At 43.2% G+C, this 20,738-nt stretch overlaps 1 protein-coding gene across 2 annotated transcripts in view; it reads right to left on the bottom strand.

The window, feature by feature from the left end:
• Positions 1–1,375: 1,375 nt before the first annotated feature.
• The window catches only part of MAP2K6 (mitogen-activated protein kinase kinase 6), a 95,199-nt gene continuing 75,836 nt past the window's right edge, over positions 1,376–20,738 (bottom strand). For both annotated transcript variants that reach the window (XM_037127991.2, XM_037127992.2), the window contains exons 8-12: positions 18,095–18,222; positions 16,875–16,952; positions 15,634–15,773; positions 7,831–7,876; positions 1,376–1,710 (exon numbers count right to left, since the gene is read on the bottom strand). In XM_037127991.2, the coding sequence (XP_036983886.1) occupies positions 1,633–1,710; positions 7,831–7,876; positions 15,634–15,773; positions 16,875–16,952; positions 18,095–18,222 (470 nt within the window). In that variant the 3' untranslated portion in view covers positions 1,376–1,632. The remainder of the gene's footprint in view (positions 1,711–7,830; positions 7,877–15,633; positions 15,774–16,874; positions 16,953–18,094; positions 18,223–20,738) is intronic.

Genomic DNA, 20,738 nt, shown 5'->3' with positions numbered 1-20,738 from the left:
TGCTGTGAGCTAGAGGTCAACAACCAAGAGAAAATGCAAACAGAGAAAAATATAATTGCACTTCAAAATCTAAAAGGGGAAGAATGGGAGGACTAGGGGAGCAATCATCTCTTCATATTTGTGAATTTGAGACAAGAAAAGAAACAGAGTGTATCCTCTTCTTCCTCGTTTTATCAAAATCTTCTGCCCTTGTACTGCCAACAGTAGCCTTGATGTTCCAAAAGCAATGTGTCTGGGTTAGAATCGGTAGTTATGTTCCCTGTGGAGCACTTCACCCTTTGACCTTCCAGGAACCTAAAGCCCAGATCAGAGAACCCATTGGCCACAAGGAAGAGTTCTTGTTCATTGTTTACTCAGTCTGCTTGGAATGCACAGTGCAGCTAGCCTCCTACTGTGGAGCAAGCCACTGCATGCTACTGAGGAAGGCCGTGGCCTCAATTCAACTCGTGGAAATTTGGCAGTCTATTATTCCTAGGAAAAATTCACCCCTCCCCATTATCTCCTCATCTTATCAAGGGACGACTAACTGCCTTTAATTTTCTTCTATGGCAGCCCTTCCATTAGTAGTAAGGCTTCGTCATTGAACAAGAAAACAAACAAACAAACAAAGTAAAAGAGTACGTTAACTACAAGGCAGTCCTTGGGATTTGTACATTGTAGGAGGGACAACAGCAGGAAGAACAAATTCTCTGTGTGGTTTGATGTGATACTCCCTTCTCGGGACTGACAAATGTCCTCCTTACTAAATATGGATGTTCACAGAAGCCATTTGGCAGAATGTGTGACTTATCAAATATACACACACACAGACAGAAAGATGGGTGATAGGAAAATTACATCACGAATCACATTCCATTAATACTATACCACAAATGTCAAGAGAACCAAATTGGTGACTCTTTGAGTTATGATAACAATGATTTTTGTTTTTCAAAGTTAGGAAAAGAGTCTGACCAGGATACCTTGCCACTTCACCTAGAATATGTGGTTATTACCCAGGACTGAGCAGAAATTGGAGAACATGCGGCAGCCGCAACAGCTGAAACAGATATTTCACAAGAAGAGCTGCTTGTTGATACTTTTATAATACTCTTAAAGATGCATATTAAATAATTTCCTCTGGACCACAGACACAATTGAACTTAAAAAATAAAAGCCCTATAAATATTGCCAAACCAACCTCGTCTTTTGTATCTCCCTCCCTGCATAAAATGAGATCTTTTCAACCAAGCGCTTAAACATAAATATTAAAATAATAAGTTGGACAGACTACAAATCTACTTACAATGTCGTCACTACTGTAGCACCTTTTTTCCAGGGCCAATGCATTCATTTTGTAAAGAACAAGAAAGTCTGAGAAGCTTAAGGACTCATATGACACATCATTAAATATTTAATCACCTTTTTAAGTCCTAAGCCTTTCTATTTCATCCATCCAGAAGTTCATTCTATACTATAGATTTCAAGGCCCCTTTTGGAGGGGAAAAAAAAAGAAAATGGGGAGAAAAAAGCCTACTGAGAGGCAGGGTTAAATTATCTCAAAGATGAGTTTCTATTGGCGCTTTAGTAAACTTGCGTCACCCGGTAAACCCACCAATCCACAGGAGGGTCCACTGATTGAGTCCATTGCTTTTAGTCTCCAATAATCAGTTTTACAAAAGATGCCACATCTGTTGCTTTGGATTCGTGTAGGGTGAAAAATGGATGTTGCTGGGAAAGAAAAGAAAAATACATGGTATTAATATTTGTCACTGACAACATAAGAAATTAGCTAATTAACAGAGCTGTTTGATCAACACAGTAAGTGTGCCTATCAGGGCTTCACTGGACTCTTCCTACCCCGTCCCAAATCAAGTACACATCTGGTGATACAAACATCTGAAAGATATCTCCTCTTAGTCGCCACTCTCCCATGTCAGAATGTTTCCACTACACCGTATCTATAGCTTAAAAATATAAATGAAATTAGGCTACACAGATCTCATCTATGGTAAAATACAAGGGCCAGCAAAGACAGTCCCAACTCCGATTTACAAATAACCCTGTTCCCTACAAAGTAATTTCAGACTGATATGGCAGCAAAATAATTAGAAATGTCATGGGTGTATGCACAGCCATTTCTCAGGCAACAGGTAGCAGAGTGAGTAAAAGACCAATTTGGTGGAACAGTAAACGGGTAAGGCATTGCCCGTTCTTGACATGGGAGGGCGAGTCTGCACTGAAAGACCAAACAAAGCCACTTTCTAAGCTACATCTACAGCCACGAGCTACATGTATGTCTCTCCTGAGGAAGAGTTGATGCTTCTGAAAAGTAATGTAGACTGCCAAACTCTAGGTCTGTGTGGAGAAGATTCAACTCGGAGATTAGTGATTGAAAAGCAAAAGGAATGGTCTGTATTCACACGGGTCAGATTAAGTAAACTTCACAAAACAGCAATCCAGCATGGTGCTGGGGGAATGAGCATGGTACGACACAAGAGGCTGCACATTTCAAAACAATTCTGAAGGAAACAAAGCCATCTTCTCTGCACCAGAACCATCCTCCCTGAATGGCTCATTTTCACTGCAGTAGGTACCCAGCAGTCACACTGGGACCTACCACCTCTAACTAAAAGGAGATACATCAGCTCATGATCTACGGTTCTCAGAGGGGAAACAGAACCGACCAGCCAAATCAATGAGGACGATCCCTTCGAGTAGACCGGGCACCAGGCATCGCTCCCCGCTGCTCCTGCTGCCCCCCGTGGTCACCTTCCTGATTGTCTGATGGCATCATTTTCAATGACTGGGAGAGCAGCTAAATATGAGCATTTCTGCATGCAGACCAGTATGTAGATGACTCACTCTGTTTCCCTGACTGGGGATTTTAGTTTATAACCTTCATGTTGCCTAGCTGTAGGTTTTCTAATTATATTTGTTTTAAACCTGACAGCGGAGGGCTGGATGAGTCAGCTCTGTGGGGAACTGAATGCCCACCCATGCAAGTTTTAGGAAACAATGCAAATGGGAAAGGAACAAAACAATAAAACCCCAAAGAAGGTAGGAGGTCACTTCTAAGTATCAGGACACAGAAAATGGAAAGAGGTTTGCTGTTTTTGCCTATCTGAAGATAAAGGTTGGGTGCTGGCTCCATGCCTCACACCCACTATATTAACTGAAGCTCTTGATGTTGGGTCCTTGGTCGTGAGCTCTCTGGATAAATAAATACAGCATTACTTTTGATTACTAACCACTTACACAGCACACTTACCAAGTGCTTTACCATCATGCTTATTAGCTTTCCCACATCCTCTTGACATTTGGCGATCTTTTAATGTACTTAAAAGCCTTTGACTATCAAAACAGGACATGTTAAACCTCAGATTACCTCAAGGACTGCGTGCCAGGCCCGCCAGCCCCATATTGCCTCTGGTTCTGCTGGTGGCTTTGAGCTCAGTGGATGTAGCCCAAGTCTGTGAATGAATTCAATAACCTGACCTGACATCTTAAAAAAACAATTCTCAGACGTCTTTCAGTTTATTCTCAGGCTGGGAAAATGCTGTGAGAGCCAGAGGGCAGAGAGAGGGGAAGCAGCAGGCATGTCAAAATGGAAAGTGACTCGCCTTCTTGTGTGGGTTTGGAGGCTGTAAAAGGTTAGGGGGAACCCAGTCCCTTCTATAAGCAGCGCACTAAGAATAACAAGGACAGCAACCAAGAGATGAGCAAATTAGGCACCATGAAATCATCTCCAGGCTGGGTTTCTCAAAAAAAAAGGAGTCAGGTACAGGAAGGAAGGACTTCACCAGTGGCTGTGCCTGGAGAAAACATGGATATCCACAAACGGACTGCAGCCAGCAGCCAGCAGCATGAGGGCACGATACGGTCACCAGTGCTCCCCATATCCTACGTATAGCAGGTCATCCCTCAGGACAATGGGTTCAGTCAGCAGGTTTAACACTGTGATTCAATTGAGAATGTCCCAGGATGTGTGGAGAACCTCACCAGGCAATCACTTGTGTTGCCTGGTTATGATTTCTGGTGATTAACATCTGGGACGGGGGTCGACTCTAGCCCACTTCCTATTTTCCAAATAAAGTTTTATTGGTACATGGCCACATCCATTTGTTTACATACTGAATATGGCTACTCTCACAGTCCAACAACACAAGTGAACAATAATGACAGCCCACAATGCCTAAAACACTGACTCTCTAACCCTTTGCAGAAAAAGCTGGCCTGTAGTCTGGAAGAACAAATCCTCCAAGGGGAGTTAGGGAGAACAAGCAAATGAGATGATATGAAAACAAATACACCCACCCAATCCAAGTTAGAAAGAAAAACATTTGAGATTTCTATAAGAGGTCTATGTCTGGGTTGGGGCCCTAATTACAGTGTCCTTCACCTGGGGAAAGGATTTTTGTTTTCTTTTCTACCTCTTCACCAACTCCTACAATCTAAACAATGGCTTCTCGGCACGCATTTTCCCAGTGCTAAAGTCAAAGAGTTTGGACTCAGATTTTCCACTTAAAAACCTCAATTCCAAAGAAAAGCAGGGAGCAGTTATGGCCTTAAAAGGCAAGTCCAGTTCCAGTACCACAAAGACTAATGCCCTAAAAGGAAAAGGCTGCCCACACAACCTTACCACATTGATATGTCAGCCACAAAAGACCACAGCATTAGAATACACCAGAAAGGTAGAATCCAACATCCACTGCCGGTGTATATTAAGCTGGAACTTGGCATTTTTTCTCAAGTGTGTTCCACTGAAACCTCTGATAAGAAGTCACTTGGAAGGAAAAGTAAAGGTTTGCATTTTGCAGTCAGAATTATATAGGAAATGTTCCACAGGACCCCCACAGGGATTACTCATGTCTATTGTGCTTTATGTGAAATTAATGTTCAAATGCTCTGGGGGATGCATACGCACCCAGCAAAGGGGACTCCAGGACTGAAAAGACCCCTCTCCGGCTGGCTATGACAAACCCAACTGGGGGGAAATGTTCAACCCAAACATGTAGTATGCTAAGATTTTCTCAAGCATTATTCACCTTTTCTCCCTCAGCTGTGGGTGTCAGTTTAATAAACGTGGTGGAATGCTGAGTCGCAGGGGAACCCTTTGAAAGGGGACAATGGAGGCCCACAGAGCCACCCATCTCTTTTCAAACTTCCCAGAGTTCCTTTTCAGTCACCCAACTGGAGAACAGTCCAGACTTAAATCAAAGCTTCACCCACAGGACTGAAAATCCATGAGTTTGGCTGTGGCTATCACCTATTGCTGAATCAGCTCTGTATAACTCTTCCGGGCTTGACATCTCCAAACTATACTTTTTCTCTTTGTCCACAGCTTTACTGAGATATAACTGACATATAACATCGTGCAAGTTTAAGGTGTGCATCGTGATGATTTCATACATATATTTTTGCAAAATAGCATAACAAGGTTAAGGAGCACATCTACCACCTCACATAGTTACCATTCTTTTTGTGTGGTGAAAACATTTAAAAGTTAGCCCTGGCTGGTGTAGCTCAGTGGATGGGGGGGGAGGCTGTGGGAGTTCTCTCCCTCTCCTTCCTTTCCCTAGATTTAATCAAAAAGTTATTCTTTATCAGCTTTCTAGTACACAGGGCAGTACTGTTAACTGGAGTCAGCACGTTGTACATCATATTCCCAGAACTTCTTTATCTTATACCTGGAAGACGGTACCCTATGACCTCCACCACCCATCCCCTGCCCCAGCAACCACCAATCTACTGTCGATTTCCATGAGTGCTAGTGTTTTAGATTCCACATATGTGTGATCATATGGAATTTATTTGTGTTTCTCCCTGTCTGGCTTATTTCACTTCGCATAATGCCCCCAACCTTCATTCACACTTTCGCAAAAGGCAGGATTTCTTTCTTTTGTGGCTGAACAATATATTCCTTTGTGTGTGTGTATATCACACCTTCTTCACCTATTTATCCACCAAAAGACACTTAGATTATTTCCATGCCTTGGCTATTGCAAATGCTGCTGCAATGAACATGGGATTGAGATAAGGATTTCCTTTTCTTCAAATATACACCCGGACATGGAGTTGCTATATCACACAGGAGTTCTAATTTTGATTTTTTTTAAGAACCTACATACTGTTTTCCATAGTGGCTGCACCAGTTTACATTCTCACCAAGAGAAGGGTACCCTGTTCTCCACACCCCCACTCACACTTGCTATCTCTTGCCTTTTTGATAAAAACCACTCTGACAGGTGTGAGATAATATCTCCTGGTGGTTTTCATTTGCGTTTCACTGATGGTTTCACTAATGTATTTATTGGCAAAAATCAACAAGTGGGATTACATCAAACTAAAATGCTTCTACACAGCAAAAGAAACAATCAACACAATGAAATGGCAATCTACAGAATGGGAGAAAATATTTGCAAACCATATATCTGATAAGGGATTAATATCCAAATTATATAAAGAACTTATACAACTAGATAGCAAAAAAAAAAAAAAGTCTGATTTTAAAATAGGCAAAGGAACTGAAGAGACATTTTTTCCAAAGAAGATGTACAGATGGCCAACAAGCTATACCTTTTCCAAGTCAGAGCCGCCTCATCTGACCATTTGTTAAGAGATAGCAGGACCCTGTATCGGTATCGCCTGCCCTGAGTCGGTCTGCAGCCGAGCATGGCTTGTGTGTGAAGGGAAAGGAGCCAGCATTCAGTGCCCGCTGAGTAACTGCACTCCAGTAGGAACGCGGTCACTGCTGTCTCTGGTCTCTTCTGAGATTGTGCATGAACAGAACCCTTCCATCCCCTGCTAAAACTAAAACCTTGATAATTGTATCAGATGTAGGGAGTGGTTAACACAAATTAGTAAATAGTCTAAATTTTATATTTCAAAAAAAGGTGTTTCTCCCACGTTCAACCATTCAACATATAATGAGATAAGAATGATCAATTTAGGTATCTGAAGGAATCATTTGGTCTTTGCCAGTGTGGCTTAGGCGGTTGGAGCACTGTCCCATAAACCAAGACACTGTGGGTTCGATACCAGGTGAGGGCACATACTCAGGTTGTAGGTTCCGTGCCCAGTCGGGGCATATACAAAAGGCAACCTATTGATGTTTCTCTCTCACACTGATCTCTCTGTCTCTCAAATACAATAAAAAAAAATGTCCTTGGGTGAGGATTTAAAAAAAAATAGAATCACTTATCAATAACTAGCTTAGAAATGTAGGTACCACAACGTAAACAAAACTATTTTAAAACAACAAACCTGAAGTCTTATTTTCACTCTTTTTTCATAGGTCCTTCAAATGGAAAACTGTGAATGCTGAAGCTGTATAATTCCAATTATTAAGGCTTTGTCTTTTTTCCACTAAAGTAAAAACCAGAAGGAAAAAAACAAAGAGATTCTTTCCTCCCTAAACACCCACCAAAAAGAAGTTCATCCAAGTAATCCTAAATATTTTATCAAAAATTGGTCACTCATGTAGCACTTAAATTTCTCTCATAATTAAAATCTGTTAAATCATGCTTTCCTTCATTGTGTATTAGTAATTTGTGACTGTGTATCTTTGAAGTTTGAAAATATAAGTCTTATAGACATAATTTGGTCTACGACATTGTTTATCAGCATGGAAAAAGTGCTCAGACTGGGAACCTACCCCTGTGTATAGTGAAGAAGGATTTAGGATGAAGCACTCAACTCTTTTTTTCTTCGGTTCCCTTCCAGTTACCAACATCTCACTGAGTCGGCACTTCAGTATGGTTGTTCGACTCTAATGTAGGTCTTAGTCACTTAGTCACTTTATCTTTACTAGCTTAGTTTGGACACGTTTACACCACTGACAATACTCACCATAAGCTCTGGATATGTCGGCCGTTCTTTGGAATTCTTCTTCAAGCTTAAAGAAAAAAATAAATCACATTAAAGCTAGAAACCATCTGTATTATCACTAGACGAGCATTGCAGAACTTGTTGAAAACTAAACTTAACCAGCCTTAAAAGTGTACCAAAACCATAGATCTTCTATCCTGCCTTTCTTCTATTAACGCTTATAAATTGTGGTTTAAATCACTCTTGGTGCACCTTACGGGGAAAAGTAGGTCTGTGTGTCTTCGTGTTTGTGTGCGCCGTGCTCACTTTCCTTTGATACTTACTTTACCGGCACCATATAAACTAGCTTTTCCAATCGACAGCCATTATATTTCAAAATACGGCTCTACTTTCCTTCAAAACAAGTTTTACTCCACCCGCCTTGGTCAGCGTTTCTTACATTTGTTATCGCTTCACTATCTTTGATAGGTTCCTTCCCTTGCTTCTGACACCCCTGAACGTATCATTTGCTTTTATGTAGTCTTAACCCAACCTGCCTGAGACAGACACAATACACACAATGCGGTGTGTAAGGCAGCGCCACTCGTTGCGGGCCTCTTTGTGTTCTCGGGAAAAGAAAGCACACCCAGCCTCTGACTTGGGAAGCACGCTTCTCAGAAAGACTCTGTGGTCATGCACTCCTACCGGGTGGCTCCCATGGATTCAGCTGTCTATATACACAGACATTTGAATGACATTTGACATTGCAGACAACGGTCATAAAATGGTAATCAGAAGAAACCCATTCCTCCACCCACCCTGTATCCATCCCGAGCCTTAAAAATGGAAAAAACAAAAGAAGTGGTTTATTTGGAGTTGGAATCCCAGGTTACAAAATGGAGACAAGGATGATTTTTAAAACTATGATTTGCAAGGCAACCTACAGACTGCCCTGCCCATTGGGTCACAAGTCAGACATGAATGGAAAGGCACTTTGCCTGGTGTTGACGGAAGCACAATGGGACTGGTTATTAGGTTGCTGGGATCTGTGTGAATGGATTGTTTGGAGCAGATGAGACCTGGTCTGTAGGACACAGCCCCGCAACCAGGGCGGTGGGAGCCCAGTACAGAACCACAAAAGAGTGAAGTAGTTGAGACACTTTGAGAAACTGTGGTTTAAAATAAATTGAAATGAAGAAAAGAGGAAGCTTTTGGACCAAAACAACTGAAAGCAGCCTACCAGTTTACTGCAGGCAATTCTGTGGGTAGAAGCCAGGGGACCTGAGACAGGGTGCAGGTACATGTGAGGAGAGAAGTTTCAGTCTGGAACTGAGGGCGGATCTAGGACCTAGTGACCTCAGTGACCAGACAACCTATGAGAGAAAGTTTCATCTCAACTGAGGACAACAATAAAGAGGGAATTAGAGAGAAGAGTTATCAACTGTCAAAGTGGATCGACATGGGAAGGTGCGCCTGAGTGAAATGAATGATACCTCGTCACTCCCCCTTATGACTCGGCATGTCCCTATACCCTGAGATTCCTTAGGGCGTTCCTGGTGGTCCTCAGCTATAGGGCACTTTGCCCTTGAGGGGTGTATTTAGCAATGTCTGGAAGCGTTTTGGTTGGCACAGCTGGTGGGAGAGGAGGGTGGTCCTGGCAGCTACAGGCAGAGGCCAGGGATGTTGCTAACCATCCTCTCATGTACAGAACAGTTTCTCGTGACAAAGAATGATCCAGCCCCAGATGTCACTAGTGCCAAGGTTGAGAAATCCGGGACCAAGTACATTGGGTGTCCGTCCTGTTTGCTACCTCCTATCACCTTCTCTGGAATGAATTTCACTTAGAACGGCAATTCCAACCTTTCTCATCTCATGCCACACATAAACTAATTACTGAAGTTGTACAGCACACCCCAAAATTTATTTTTTGCCAATCTGAGAAGAAAAAAATAGTTATAATTTTGATTCATTCACACCAGACTGCTATTGTTGCATTGGCTGCTGTCATTTTTTTATCTGCCAATCTAAGGGAAAAGAGGTCAGCACCCCTGACTACATAGTTAGGTGTTCAGTATTTTAAAACTTCTCACGGCACATGGGTTGAAAATTGCTGACTCAGAGGCATCTCCAGCTGGTTCGCCTGACATTTGGGCACATTCTCACCACAACCGCCCCTCCCTGCCCTCACCCCTGAAAGCAAAAGTCCTTCCTTCTAAATTCAAGAGCCACTTCACCAAGAAAGAAACACAGAAGCAGAAATGTGATCTCAGGAGTGTTGCTGACTTATACGCAGAGACCCTGGTGAAAAAACCAAACAGGCTAATATACAAAAGCCCTACAAGCCCTACATCTCCAGCTATTGTTCCAGAGCAAATAAAAAACCAGAATGTCTTCTCTATAATCCGAACAATTTACCTTGCTAAAATCAAGAATGAGAAACATGAATTCAACATTACATCCACGCCCCATATGGAAGTGGTTTGGTGGACGGAACATGCAATCAGCCAACAGCCCCTCACTCCACACGGTCTCTGAAACACTCCCCTTGGGGACCACGCCCCACGGGCATGAGAGTTGGGGAGAAGGGCTTGTTTCCCAAATGTTAAAAACAATGGCCTCTTTCGTCCACCAGAAATCTTTGCACGGCTGTTGAATTCTAACCTTTTATTTAGTAGATAGTGAAATTATAGTCTCTTTTCTCCTCAGGTAGAAGAACTTGAAACTTCCATTTTTAAGGAAAGGTAATTTTACATCATCATGTCTTTTCACTTCCGGAAGAGTTTAAGAAAATGTCGCTAGTATTTTTTTGATCTGTATAAAGAAAATGTGGGGAAAGTACCCCAAGTTTATCTGGCATATTGTGATAAGATTTCCTGAAATCTCAGAGATTGCTAACCAGTAGGCTCATTCTTGATTTACGGTCCCTGATTAGAAAGCTCAAAATTTAACACGGCTGTGTGAATGAATAATATGCTTACACAGCAAACCAACGCTGTTTATTAAATTAACATAACAGATAGAACCCATTCCCTCTATATTTTAAGTTGAGAACACTTCAAAACATGGCCTAAGAATAGCAAAGTAGTATAGGGTAAGGCGAAAAGGCTAACTTCCATGTTTAATAGGAAGTGCTTGAAATTCGGTATAAAATAACAACTGTGGAGTTCAAAGCTACACCAATTGCTTTTTGGAGTGAAGTCAGACTTTTGAATTTTCAAGTGGCTTGTCATTTTCAAGCGTGCAATTAGCTAACAGCCCTAATTCCTCTTCCAAGTGCCACAACACACGCTCCTGACCATGGCCGACACTAAAACACAGCTTCGTGCTGTCTTGAGAATTGCTAGCTTGACGTTTGTGCTGACCAGAGGATTTCTGCCTATTCGAATTCCCCACCCCCTCCCATGGTTTCCAAGAAGTCTATGTGGTACATCCACAAAATAGAAACACACTCCGCCTCTCAAGCCATACCTATGTCATAAGCTAAATACATGTCCAGTGCCTCTTTTTGCTGTCTTTCCTGAACAAGTTGGGAACTATATTGGCCTGTGTCTGTTTTACACTAGTTCCTCTGAGTCAGACGGGATCCATGTCTGGATGGGCCTCCAACACACACCGCCATGCCGGCAGGCCGGTCAGCTGGGCATTGAGCCTCTTCAATCGGCCTCAAGGGAAAGAGAAAAGGAAATCCAGCTATTCTGGGGTTCGGGAGTTGGTTTCCAGTGACTGCCTTCAGTCCCCAAGCCCATGAACCTACAGGAAGAGGTTATGGTAAAAACTTTAGGCCTGCAAAGATACTGTCTTGAGAAACTCATTTGTTAAGCCTTCTGCAGGCCTAGAAGGGATAGCTTTTCTATCAGACTTCTCTATGCTAAAACTCCCAACTCGGTGTACCTGGTCAGCACGACTTATCCCAGGAGCTCCTTCAAACCTCTATGATAAGAAGGCCTTGGGTGAGGAAAAAAGAGGAAGAACATACCATTCAGGAGTCCCCGTTTCAAAATAAGTACACAAAGGAAGGGTTTGGAAACTCTCACTGTGTTTTTGTTCTTCAAGTTCATAAGGAATAAATGCCTGAGCGTTTTCTTTTCTCCACCCCTCTCCTCAAGATAATGTTTCTCTGATGTTATTACAAAAGAAATTGGTATCAGCTGGATCTCTGGGCTGTGGCTCGAACTTAGGGTGTGATAGAGGTGGCCTGTGAGTGCTTCCTCCTCTAACCCACAAACCACCAGCAGCGATCAGAGGACCAAGCTGATTCCCTGGATGAAGGTGTAGAGCAGGGGTCCCCAACCTCGGGGCCTGTTAGAAGACATCCTGAAACCAGCCCCCCACGCCAGCCCATGGAAAAATTAGCTTCCACAAAACCGGCCCCTGGTGCCAAAGAGGTTGGGCTGGTGTAGAGTATTTAGCACCACCATCATGTCAGCAGAAGCTTAGTGGGGACGTCTTCCATCAAAGACCACGAATACTCCGACGGATTCCCTAGGCTATGAAGGATGCACCCTTTCTCTTCTACTTCTGCATGTAGCTCAGAGACAGATGTAGAAGTTAAAGACATAGATGTATTTATCTTGAAATTTGAAATGAAATGTTTTACTTTCTAAATCCGTATTTTTCTTCCCTGACTTACGACAAAGAGTTGGGGCTTTCTGAGATGTCTGGAAGGATCATAGCCTGGTTAGGTCATAAAAATACAAAAAATGCATAGAGATGACTCAGAAAAGGGGTTCTTCCATGAAAATGTGTCTCAGAAATACAGTTTTCACAGAGAAAAAAAGAGAAACAGCCATAAAAAAAGTTCCACTCAGAGGCTCTGTCCTTCTCTTCATCGTGAAATAGAAGAGGTTTTCTTAGGTTGTTATCATTTTTCCATCCTTTCCACCCAGCTCCAGATCAAACTTTAAAACTAGCAGAAATAAAACAAGTGGAATAATTAGACAGCCACTGGGGAAGGTTATACATCTGTGTGCTAATACGTATGGAAAATAAAAATGCTTCCGTAAAGATTTAAGCCATTCGTAAAATCTTTTTTTTTCAAATCAGCACCATTTTTGGAAGCATCTCATCATGCTCCCAACTCAGCTTCAAAATAGTGGTCACACTAAGGACGTATCAAAGACACTATATTGGTTTATGATGGGCAAAAAGCTCCTGATATGGCACGTGAAATAGGAGAGCCTGTACTCTTAAAATATTTGACCAAGCATAAGTAAGAACATGCGTAAAATTCCCCCTCTACTTTGCAATTCCCATACCAGCAAAATGAGTCCGCTTTCACACAACTGATACTCTTAAGCACCACATTCTACAGCACCAAAAGTCTGAAGAAGACTGTATTCTCTGACAACTTCAATGCTAGTGATTTTGAGTTTTCTCTCTCCCTCTCTTCTTCTCTGTCTCAGTAAATCCCATCAGCAACCCAGACAAGCTGCCTTGAGTGTGAATAAAATGAAACAGAATTAACAGTATTAACAGGATTGACGGTTCCAGGAAAGCTGGAAAATGTCTACGGCTCATAAGTTTTAAATTTACAAGCTATAGTAGCTGGGACTGAAATTGGGAGAAAAAGAAAGAAAAACGGAGACCTCGGATAGGGCCATCATGAAGACCACGAGTGTTCCAGGTGGCAGTGGGGGGGACAGGGGGGACAGAGTGGGCGGACAGGGGGTGACACTATATAAAGAACAGTAATACAAGTGTCTGGGGTTTCCACATCCGTGCACATACATTAAAAATAGTGCGCATTGATTTTTTTCAAGGTTTTCATTTTTTAAATATCTATAAAAAGCTTTAACACTCTGATTCTTTAAGAGAAATCCTAAGAGAAAGAAATACTTGGCTAAAAAATGTAATTGGATGCTTTTTAAACAATACATTGAAGAAGAAAAGCAGCTCCTGGACACAAGCACTGGGTTCACAGGTCTAAGTTTGGGGCTCTTGACCCAGCTGTGTAGTACAAGGACTGGAGGACACTTGGACAGTGCTACTGTTCAGCCCAGTGAAACCAGCATCTCTGGGGGGGGGAGGCCTGGGTGAAGCAGACCAGGCACAGGAAAGCTCTCTCATAGTTCATACGTGAGCAGCCAGAGCTGAGAGCTACTGAGTTAAACTGGTGATTCACCAAAGGCAGGTCAGCTTTCCAGAACCTTTCACACCAGCCTTGTTCTCACCAAAGTGTTCTGAAGTACCCAGAATCTTGGAAAAGGGGCAAGCAGGACAAGGGTTATAAGGATAGTTTGAAAAGACTTCTCTAGTTAAGACCCTTACCGCCCCTCTTGAGAATAGTTGGTCCAAACTCTCCAAAATGACTCATCCCTTTTCCTACATGACTTCTGGATATGAAAAGGAAAAAATTTTAACTGCATAAGGCAAAATCATGAGCCCATCTCACCCTCACAGGGGCACCCCCATATCTGTCACATCCCCAAGAAAGAAGACAGGAGGACACACGTTGGCAGTCCGGAGGATCCACCATCATAATGTAAGGGATGCTAGAGCCTTTAGTACTAGACCTCAGTGCTCCAGTCCCTCTCTGGCATCCAGGCAAAGCAAAAACGATGGTAGGCCTCCCTCATACATCATTAGGGGCAAGTACCAGAGGTGACAAGGGGCTAGAGCTAACAAAGAGTCCAAGAGGCCTCAGTTGCACCAGCCAGAGACAGTTGCTTCAACTCAGCACGTTTCCCAATAAAAGCTGTATTCAGAATGCTTCTTCCAAAGAGCCTGGGAGCCAAGGGATAGCAATGTTGAAGGAACTGGACTCTCGAACAGCCTTCAGAACTCCTGCCCCTTCCTCCACAGCAAGTGGCCGGCCCTGCTCCTGTCTGAGAGCCCCAGCTTGGCCCGTGACCATCTCTGATTCCCCCTCCTCCCCATTCTCGCCAGTGTCCGCAGGACGCCCCACTAAACTAACTCGGCGCCGTTCTGTGCTTTCCCTCGCCACCATCACTTCCCAGCATTACTTGCAACGGCCGTGAGCATCAAGTTACGTTAGGCGACATGGTCCTGATGCAGAAATCACTAGATTTTCTGAAGAAAACTATCCCCTCTCAACATCAGCATCCTTGATTCCACTGGCAATTTTGATACAAGCAAAGTTCACAGCATTAGTATGGCTCCTTTTATCTTTCCACTCCAACTATCTTTAGATTCTCTTCTCAGACCCCAGTTGCTGTCCATCAAATGGCCATGGGCACAGGGATCCACAGCCAGCAAGTACTCTGTCGGAGACAGCCTACTAACCACTGGAACTATCGCAAGACTTCTAGGTACATAAGAAACACTCTGAAATTAGCCGCCGCCTTCTCACCCAAGCTCATTCTTTACATCTTACCTACTTCCTATCTCAAAACCCCCAGTGGGTCCTACCATCCTTCTCTTTATACTCCAACCAACATCCAATTGCTTCAAGCTCCCATAATGGAGTCTCTTGCTTTGCGACAAGATGCAGGATGTTTTTTTCTGCTTGGAATATCCTTCCTTCCCCTACTTGCCTTTCACTTGGAGACTATCTCACATGGTCTCAGCTCAGGATACATCTCCTTCAGAAACGCTATCGTAATGCCTTTTCTTTGAGTTCCCCCCCCCATACCCTATGAATATCTCCATCATTGGGCCTGCCGTGTTGTATGATAATTATTGGTGGATGAGACTCCCCTGCTTGACTCTGAGCTCGGTGAGGGCGGGCACTGAACAGAAGAAGCATCTCTGTTGCTCCAGCAAGGAGGGCACACTCCATAAATGCTTTTGGAATGAATGTATGCATAATGGCTTAACCCCGATGGAGGGTATTCATGAGAACTCTTCTTCCTTGAACACAGCGTCTGGGAGACGAGGCTCTCTTACCACTGTGAGGTAAAGTCCACAAACTCTTCGGAGAACTTGTCTGCTGGGAGCTGTGGCGACGGCTCCTCCACCACCTGTTTGAGCTGCTGGAAAGGAGTTCCCCACGAGTCGTAGGGAAACCGAAGGATGGCCAACTCAATCTGGAGGGGAGAGGAAAACAGGGAGAGAGCAGCTCACACGTGGGTCCTTTACAGAGACCACGGGGTTTTCTCCCAGGAGAACCAGTGGAAAGAAACGATGGTGAAGTTCAAGGACAACTTCAGAGGGAAATGAACTAAAACTATGTTCTCTACACATTTCCCCCAGTTCCTACTGCTAGGGATTTTCAAATACTACCTTACTAAGCCTATTTAAAACTGGGTGCTCACCAAAACCCACTGTGGTACTTTAAAATTACAAGCTAGTGGTCTTGAACTTGAGGATGGAAAGCAACCACGTTTTTTCAATTGCTGAGTCGGAAAAATGATTCTCGCACTCAGCCTCTTTCAGAGCTGTGTGCGTCTGCTGCCACCTGCAGGTCTCCCGCTGGAATAAAATAAAAACAACCTAGGACCGAAGGACTGATCTTTCTCTGGACTTGATGTAAAGACCACTTTCCTGTTATAAGATCCCATGTTTTCTGGACAGAAACATGAAGTTGCTCACGGGATTTAATCAGCCGCCAGGCCTGGGAAAGAGTCAGGACCGCAGTAGAAAGCTTCCGGCCTTGGTGACGCAATGAACAGCAATGATGGCCAAAGTTAGTAACTAAGCACCGATCGTATAACTTGAGGGCTGTGCCTACAGAGATGATACTACTGAGTCACGTCTTTTAGCCACATGTGACTCCCACAGCCAATACTTCTATCATAACCGAATTCTGAGAAGCACTGCCCATGTCCTGGACAACAGCCCTATCGGGGTCCTTGTGCCTTGATTAAAGTAATTTAAAGAAAACTATGGGGAATTACAGGCAGGCCTCTCATTTTACAGACGACAGTAAGACAGCCTATGTACATCCATCCTCAAGGGCATACAACTACTTAGAGGTGGAAAAAAGAGAAAAACTGGGTTTGCCCAATCCCAGTTCAGCATTTCTTCCACACCACGCTGCAGACGGCTGTCACTCAGAATCCCTGCCAGCTCACGCAGGAAGGGTGCCTGAGACCAGCACTTGGGGCACTTGCCTCTCGGCCTCCAAGACCTCCCCACTCCTGCGCATGCCCAGAACCTCTCGGTCCATGAAGGTTATCAAACACTACCATTGTGATGCCCAGACTCCAGATGTCCGACTTCACGCTGTATCCCTTCTGGTTGAGTTCTGGGTTTATTCTTTCAGGCTGGAAAGGAGGCAGAAAGAGACCAGTGAGATGACGTCCTTAGCTCAGTAAAGTCTCGGGGGGGGGGGGGGAGGGGCGGCACCACCTACTAAGTGAGCTGTCCGATGCTGTTAGCTTTGCCTCCGAAGAGACTCACTAACTACAATAAATATCAGTGTCTCTATAGTTACTCCTCATCCTACAATTAGTCTTCTTTCTTGGAGACAATAATAAATCAAAGTCCCCTCCCAATTCAAAACTAATTTCAATTGTCCTCCAGAAGAACCAGGATACAAAGTTACTTTGCCAGTCAAGAATGTTCCTTGTTAAAAACACCAACAGCCCAGAACTTGGTTTAAAAAAAAAATCATCAGCCCTGGCTGGTGTAGCCCAGTGGATTGAGCGTGGGCCTGTGAACTAAAGGATCACGGTTTGATTCCCAGCCGGGGCTCATGCCTGGGTTGCAGGCCAGTTCCCAGCAGAAGACACACGAGAGGCAACCATACATTGATATTTCTCTGCCTCTCTCCTTCCCTTCCCCTCTAAAGATAAATAAATTTAAAAAATCTTAAAAAAAAATAAAAGACTTAAAAAAAGAATAAAAAAATGGACAAGAGGCACTGGGCTACCCTCTGGTGTTAATAGACTGAAATGCTTTTAGAGCAACAGGGACAAGACATTTTTAAATTCCAGCCCAAGTCCATTTCAACATAGAATACAGGAATCCTCTAAGTGAAAAGGGGTCCCAAGGTCTCTGCTAATGGCAATGAATGCCCACAGCTATGAGTTTCTCTCAGGACAGACCTAGCCGACTTATGTGGGCAATTGAAATTCAATGTACTGTTCTGTCCTCAACAAACAAGGTAATACCCTCCTGCAACTCAGGGCGGAAAACTGTGTGGGCTGTGACCATTAGTTACATGTTGTTTTTTTCCAAACAACATAACTTTTTGCTTATTTTTTAAAATAATATACCTTTTTCAAAAAAATAATATAGATGAATCAAGTAACTAAAGACACCAGACAGGACATATTTAAGAAAAAAGGTGACGGAATATCTCTTGCATCTCAGATACATTTCCGTTTTCCCTCTATAGCCATCCGGTTCCTAGCTCCTGGCAGGGTCTGCATTCTAAGGAGTCACCCCGGGGCCATGTACTTACAGCCATGTATGGCTTGCACCCTGCATCAATAGTTTTAGCAACTGAGTCTACAAGGTAGCCACTGATTCCAAAATCGCACATCTTCACTTGGCCCAGGGTATTGATCAGCACGTTGGAGGGCTTGACGTCTGAAAGCAAGAACAACCAGGAACCCATTAGCTCAGCCTGCTGGGAAGATTCATCCCTCCACCACCAGAGGGCCCCAAATCTCCATTTCTCCTTCAGCTTTCCCCATGCCCAACATAAAAGTAAATGCCATCCCCAACTCGGCTATGTACTTCTTATTCCTGAAAAAATGATTACTGAGTCAAATGCCCATTTTCATGGGCATAGTCTAAATAATGCAAGATGAGTAAGTTCTAAAGATCTGCTGTACAAGGAGGAATAAAAACAAAATCTCTGAATTATCTTCTGGAAGGTGGGCCCTTATACTACAGGTTTCCCCCACTAGGTGAGTGTTCTAGGAACCCATCTGTATCAGTGAACCAGCTGGCATTGTTGTGAGAGGCTGCATTCAGCCTCAGGGATTTTTTTTTTGAAGATTCTTTCAATGCATTTGCCTATTTCACGAATGGGTGACTTACAAGCACACCTGCCCACCCTGCGCTGAGTGATCTGCAGTTTTGACTAAAAACAGCATGGCCTCCCCGTGCCCCACCCTCCCTATTCACCCAATCTTGCCCCCAAGCAACTCTTTCTTTGTTTGTTTCCCAGGATGAAAAACGTCCTCAAAGGGAAACATTCTGCCGATGTGGAAGAGGTGAAACAAAACACGGCAGGAGCACTGAAAGGCATCAAGGTTGAGATATTCAAAAACTGTTTTGAGCAGTGGAAAAAAAGTCTCAATAGGTTTATTGCATCAAATGGAAAATAGTTGAAGGTGACTAAGGTTTAAACATGCAAGAATAAATGCAGTTTTTTATACACAAATTCCAGGGTTTTGGGGTCCACCCTCATACAATGTTCTCCCCATGGTGAACAACACCTGTACACTGACTGCACTTCAGATCTTGTTATGACAATAATGTAATTTTTAAAAGCCCAGTTTGGAATATTCTACTGTACATTTAGTGTAGGAATAATAGATCATGGAATGAAGAGGCATACTGGGACAGAACCAAGTACAATCAAATCAACCGATTTTGATGAAAGACCCTCCAAAAGGTGTGTCAGAGGTCACAGAGGACAACTCAGCATAAACTCGGACATTCCAGACCACGAGGCAGGTCACAGGATACACGTGTGGATGAAGGGGTATCACTGACTCCATCAGCCTGGAAAGATCTGACACCTGCCCACCCCCAGGTAGATGAGCTGGTGTTACCTCCGGGTGATGGAAATAGAAATTACAGTTAACTGGTTCCCTGTGACACTTCACAAAGTACATGGAATCAGGGGAAAAAGTTCTCCTAAAAACATTTAAAGTTATGCCTTATAATTTTCCCTTTCAGTAGAATGGCAGATAAACACATTTCATTCCATTACTTTTTTGCATTTTGTACGCATTCTCTCACATGAATGAAATACTTCAGAAGTTTTAAATAAGCCCCTCACAATCAGCTCACTTTTGTTGGTAATCTACATTTTTCTTTCTATCTGGATTCTGTTTCACTTTCTTCTTGTCCTCTTTCTCCAATTGTTAATAATAACTGCAGTAGACACACTTTTGAAGCATTTACATTATTTTCAGGCTCAGAGACTTCAGAAATTACCAAATTACAATGCCTTATTAGCTATCGATATTTCCGGTAATCTTTCCAAAAACCTGGTGGCACAGACCTCTTCCAAGAACTTGCCCTGATTGATGATCGTCACCAGTGCCCGTCATGTCCTTGCTTTACATTCTACCCACGCCACTTCCATATTTGGTGCTTTCGCCTTCCTATGTGTGCTCATGGGTCTATTTGCATACTTGCTTATGTCCCAATCAAGAATTCCTATGTAGGAGTTTAATAACAATATGCTTTCTTCTCAGATACCTCTCAGAGCATCTATCACAGTGCTGTAAAAATACAGTGCTATATGATGCTGGGAAGGTGATTTTCAGAGATAAATGGGTGGATACAGGGACTGATGAAAGATGGAAGAATGGACGTATGGATAGATAGAAAACAGATCCACAGGCAGGAAAAACAGAAGGAGGGAAAGAAAAAAGGGACAAATCTACCAATTGTTTCATTTTTATCTTGCCTCCTGCTATCTGAAAATATTGCATTTTATACCAGAACTTTTCACACTTTAATGTACACAATAATTACCTAGCCATCTTGTTAACACTCATAGTCAGTTGGTCTTATGACCTATGGTTCTGCTTTCTACAAGCTCCCAGGTGATGGGCAACACTAGATGAATTTTTGCCCTGTTCTCTGAAATTGTGCATGGGGGAGGGGGGGTAATCCCACAGTTCTGGTTGGTAATATTCAGCTTAGGTTTTTTATATTCAGCTTAGGTATAACCTAAAGCCCATGTCTTCTAATGTCCTTGGACGAGATCAAGAACAGCTTGATTCTGATTTGCTCTCCAGTCGCAAGGGAAAACCCTTTAGTTCTCTTGCCTGACTCAATTCCATTTCCATCCATTGTGGGGTAGAAATCAAGTAGAAGCAACAAACTTTATAACAGGAACAGCCAGGGAAGGCCCGTAA

This window comes from Artibeus jamaicensis, unplaced genomic scaffold, assembly GCF_021234435.1.
Source record: "Artibeus jamaicensis isolate MK-2021 breed Jamaican fruit bat unplaced genomic scaffold, CSHL_Jam_final contig_1998, whole genome shotgun sequence".
Lineage (NCBI taxonomy): Eukaryota > Metazoa > Chordata > Mammalia > Chiroptera > Phyllostomidae > Artibeus > Artibeus jamaicensis.
Note: the sequence above shows the minus strand (reverse complement) of the source record. Positions and strands in the feature narration are given on the sequence as shown.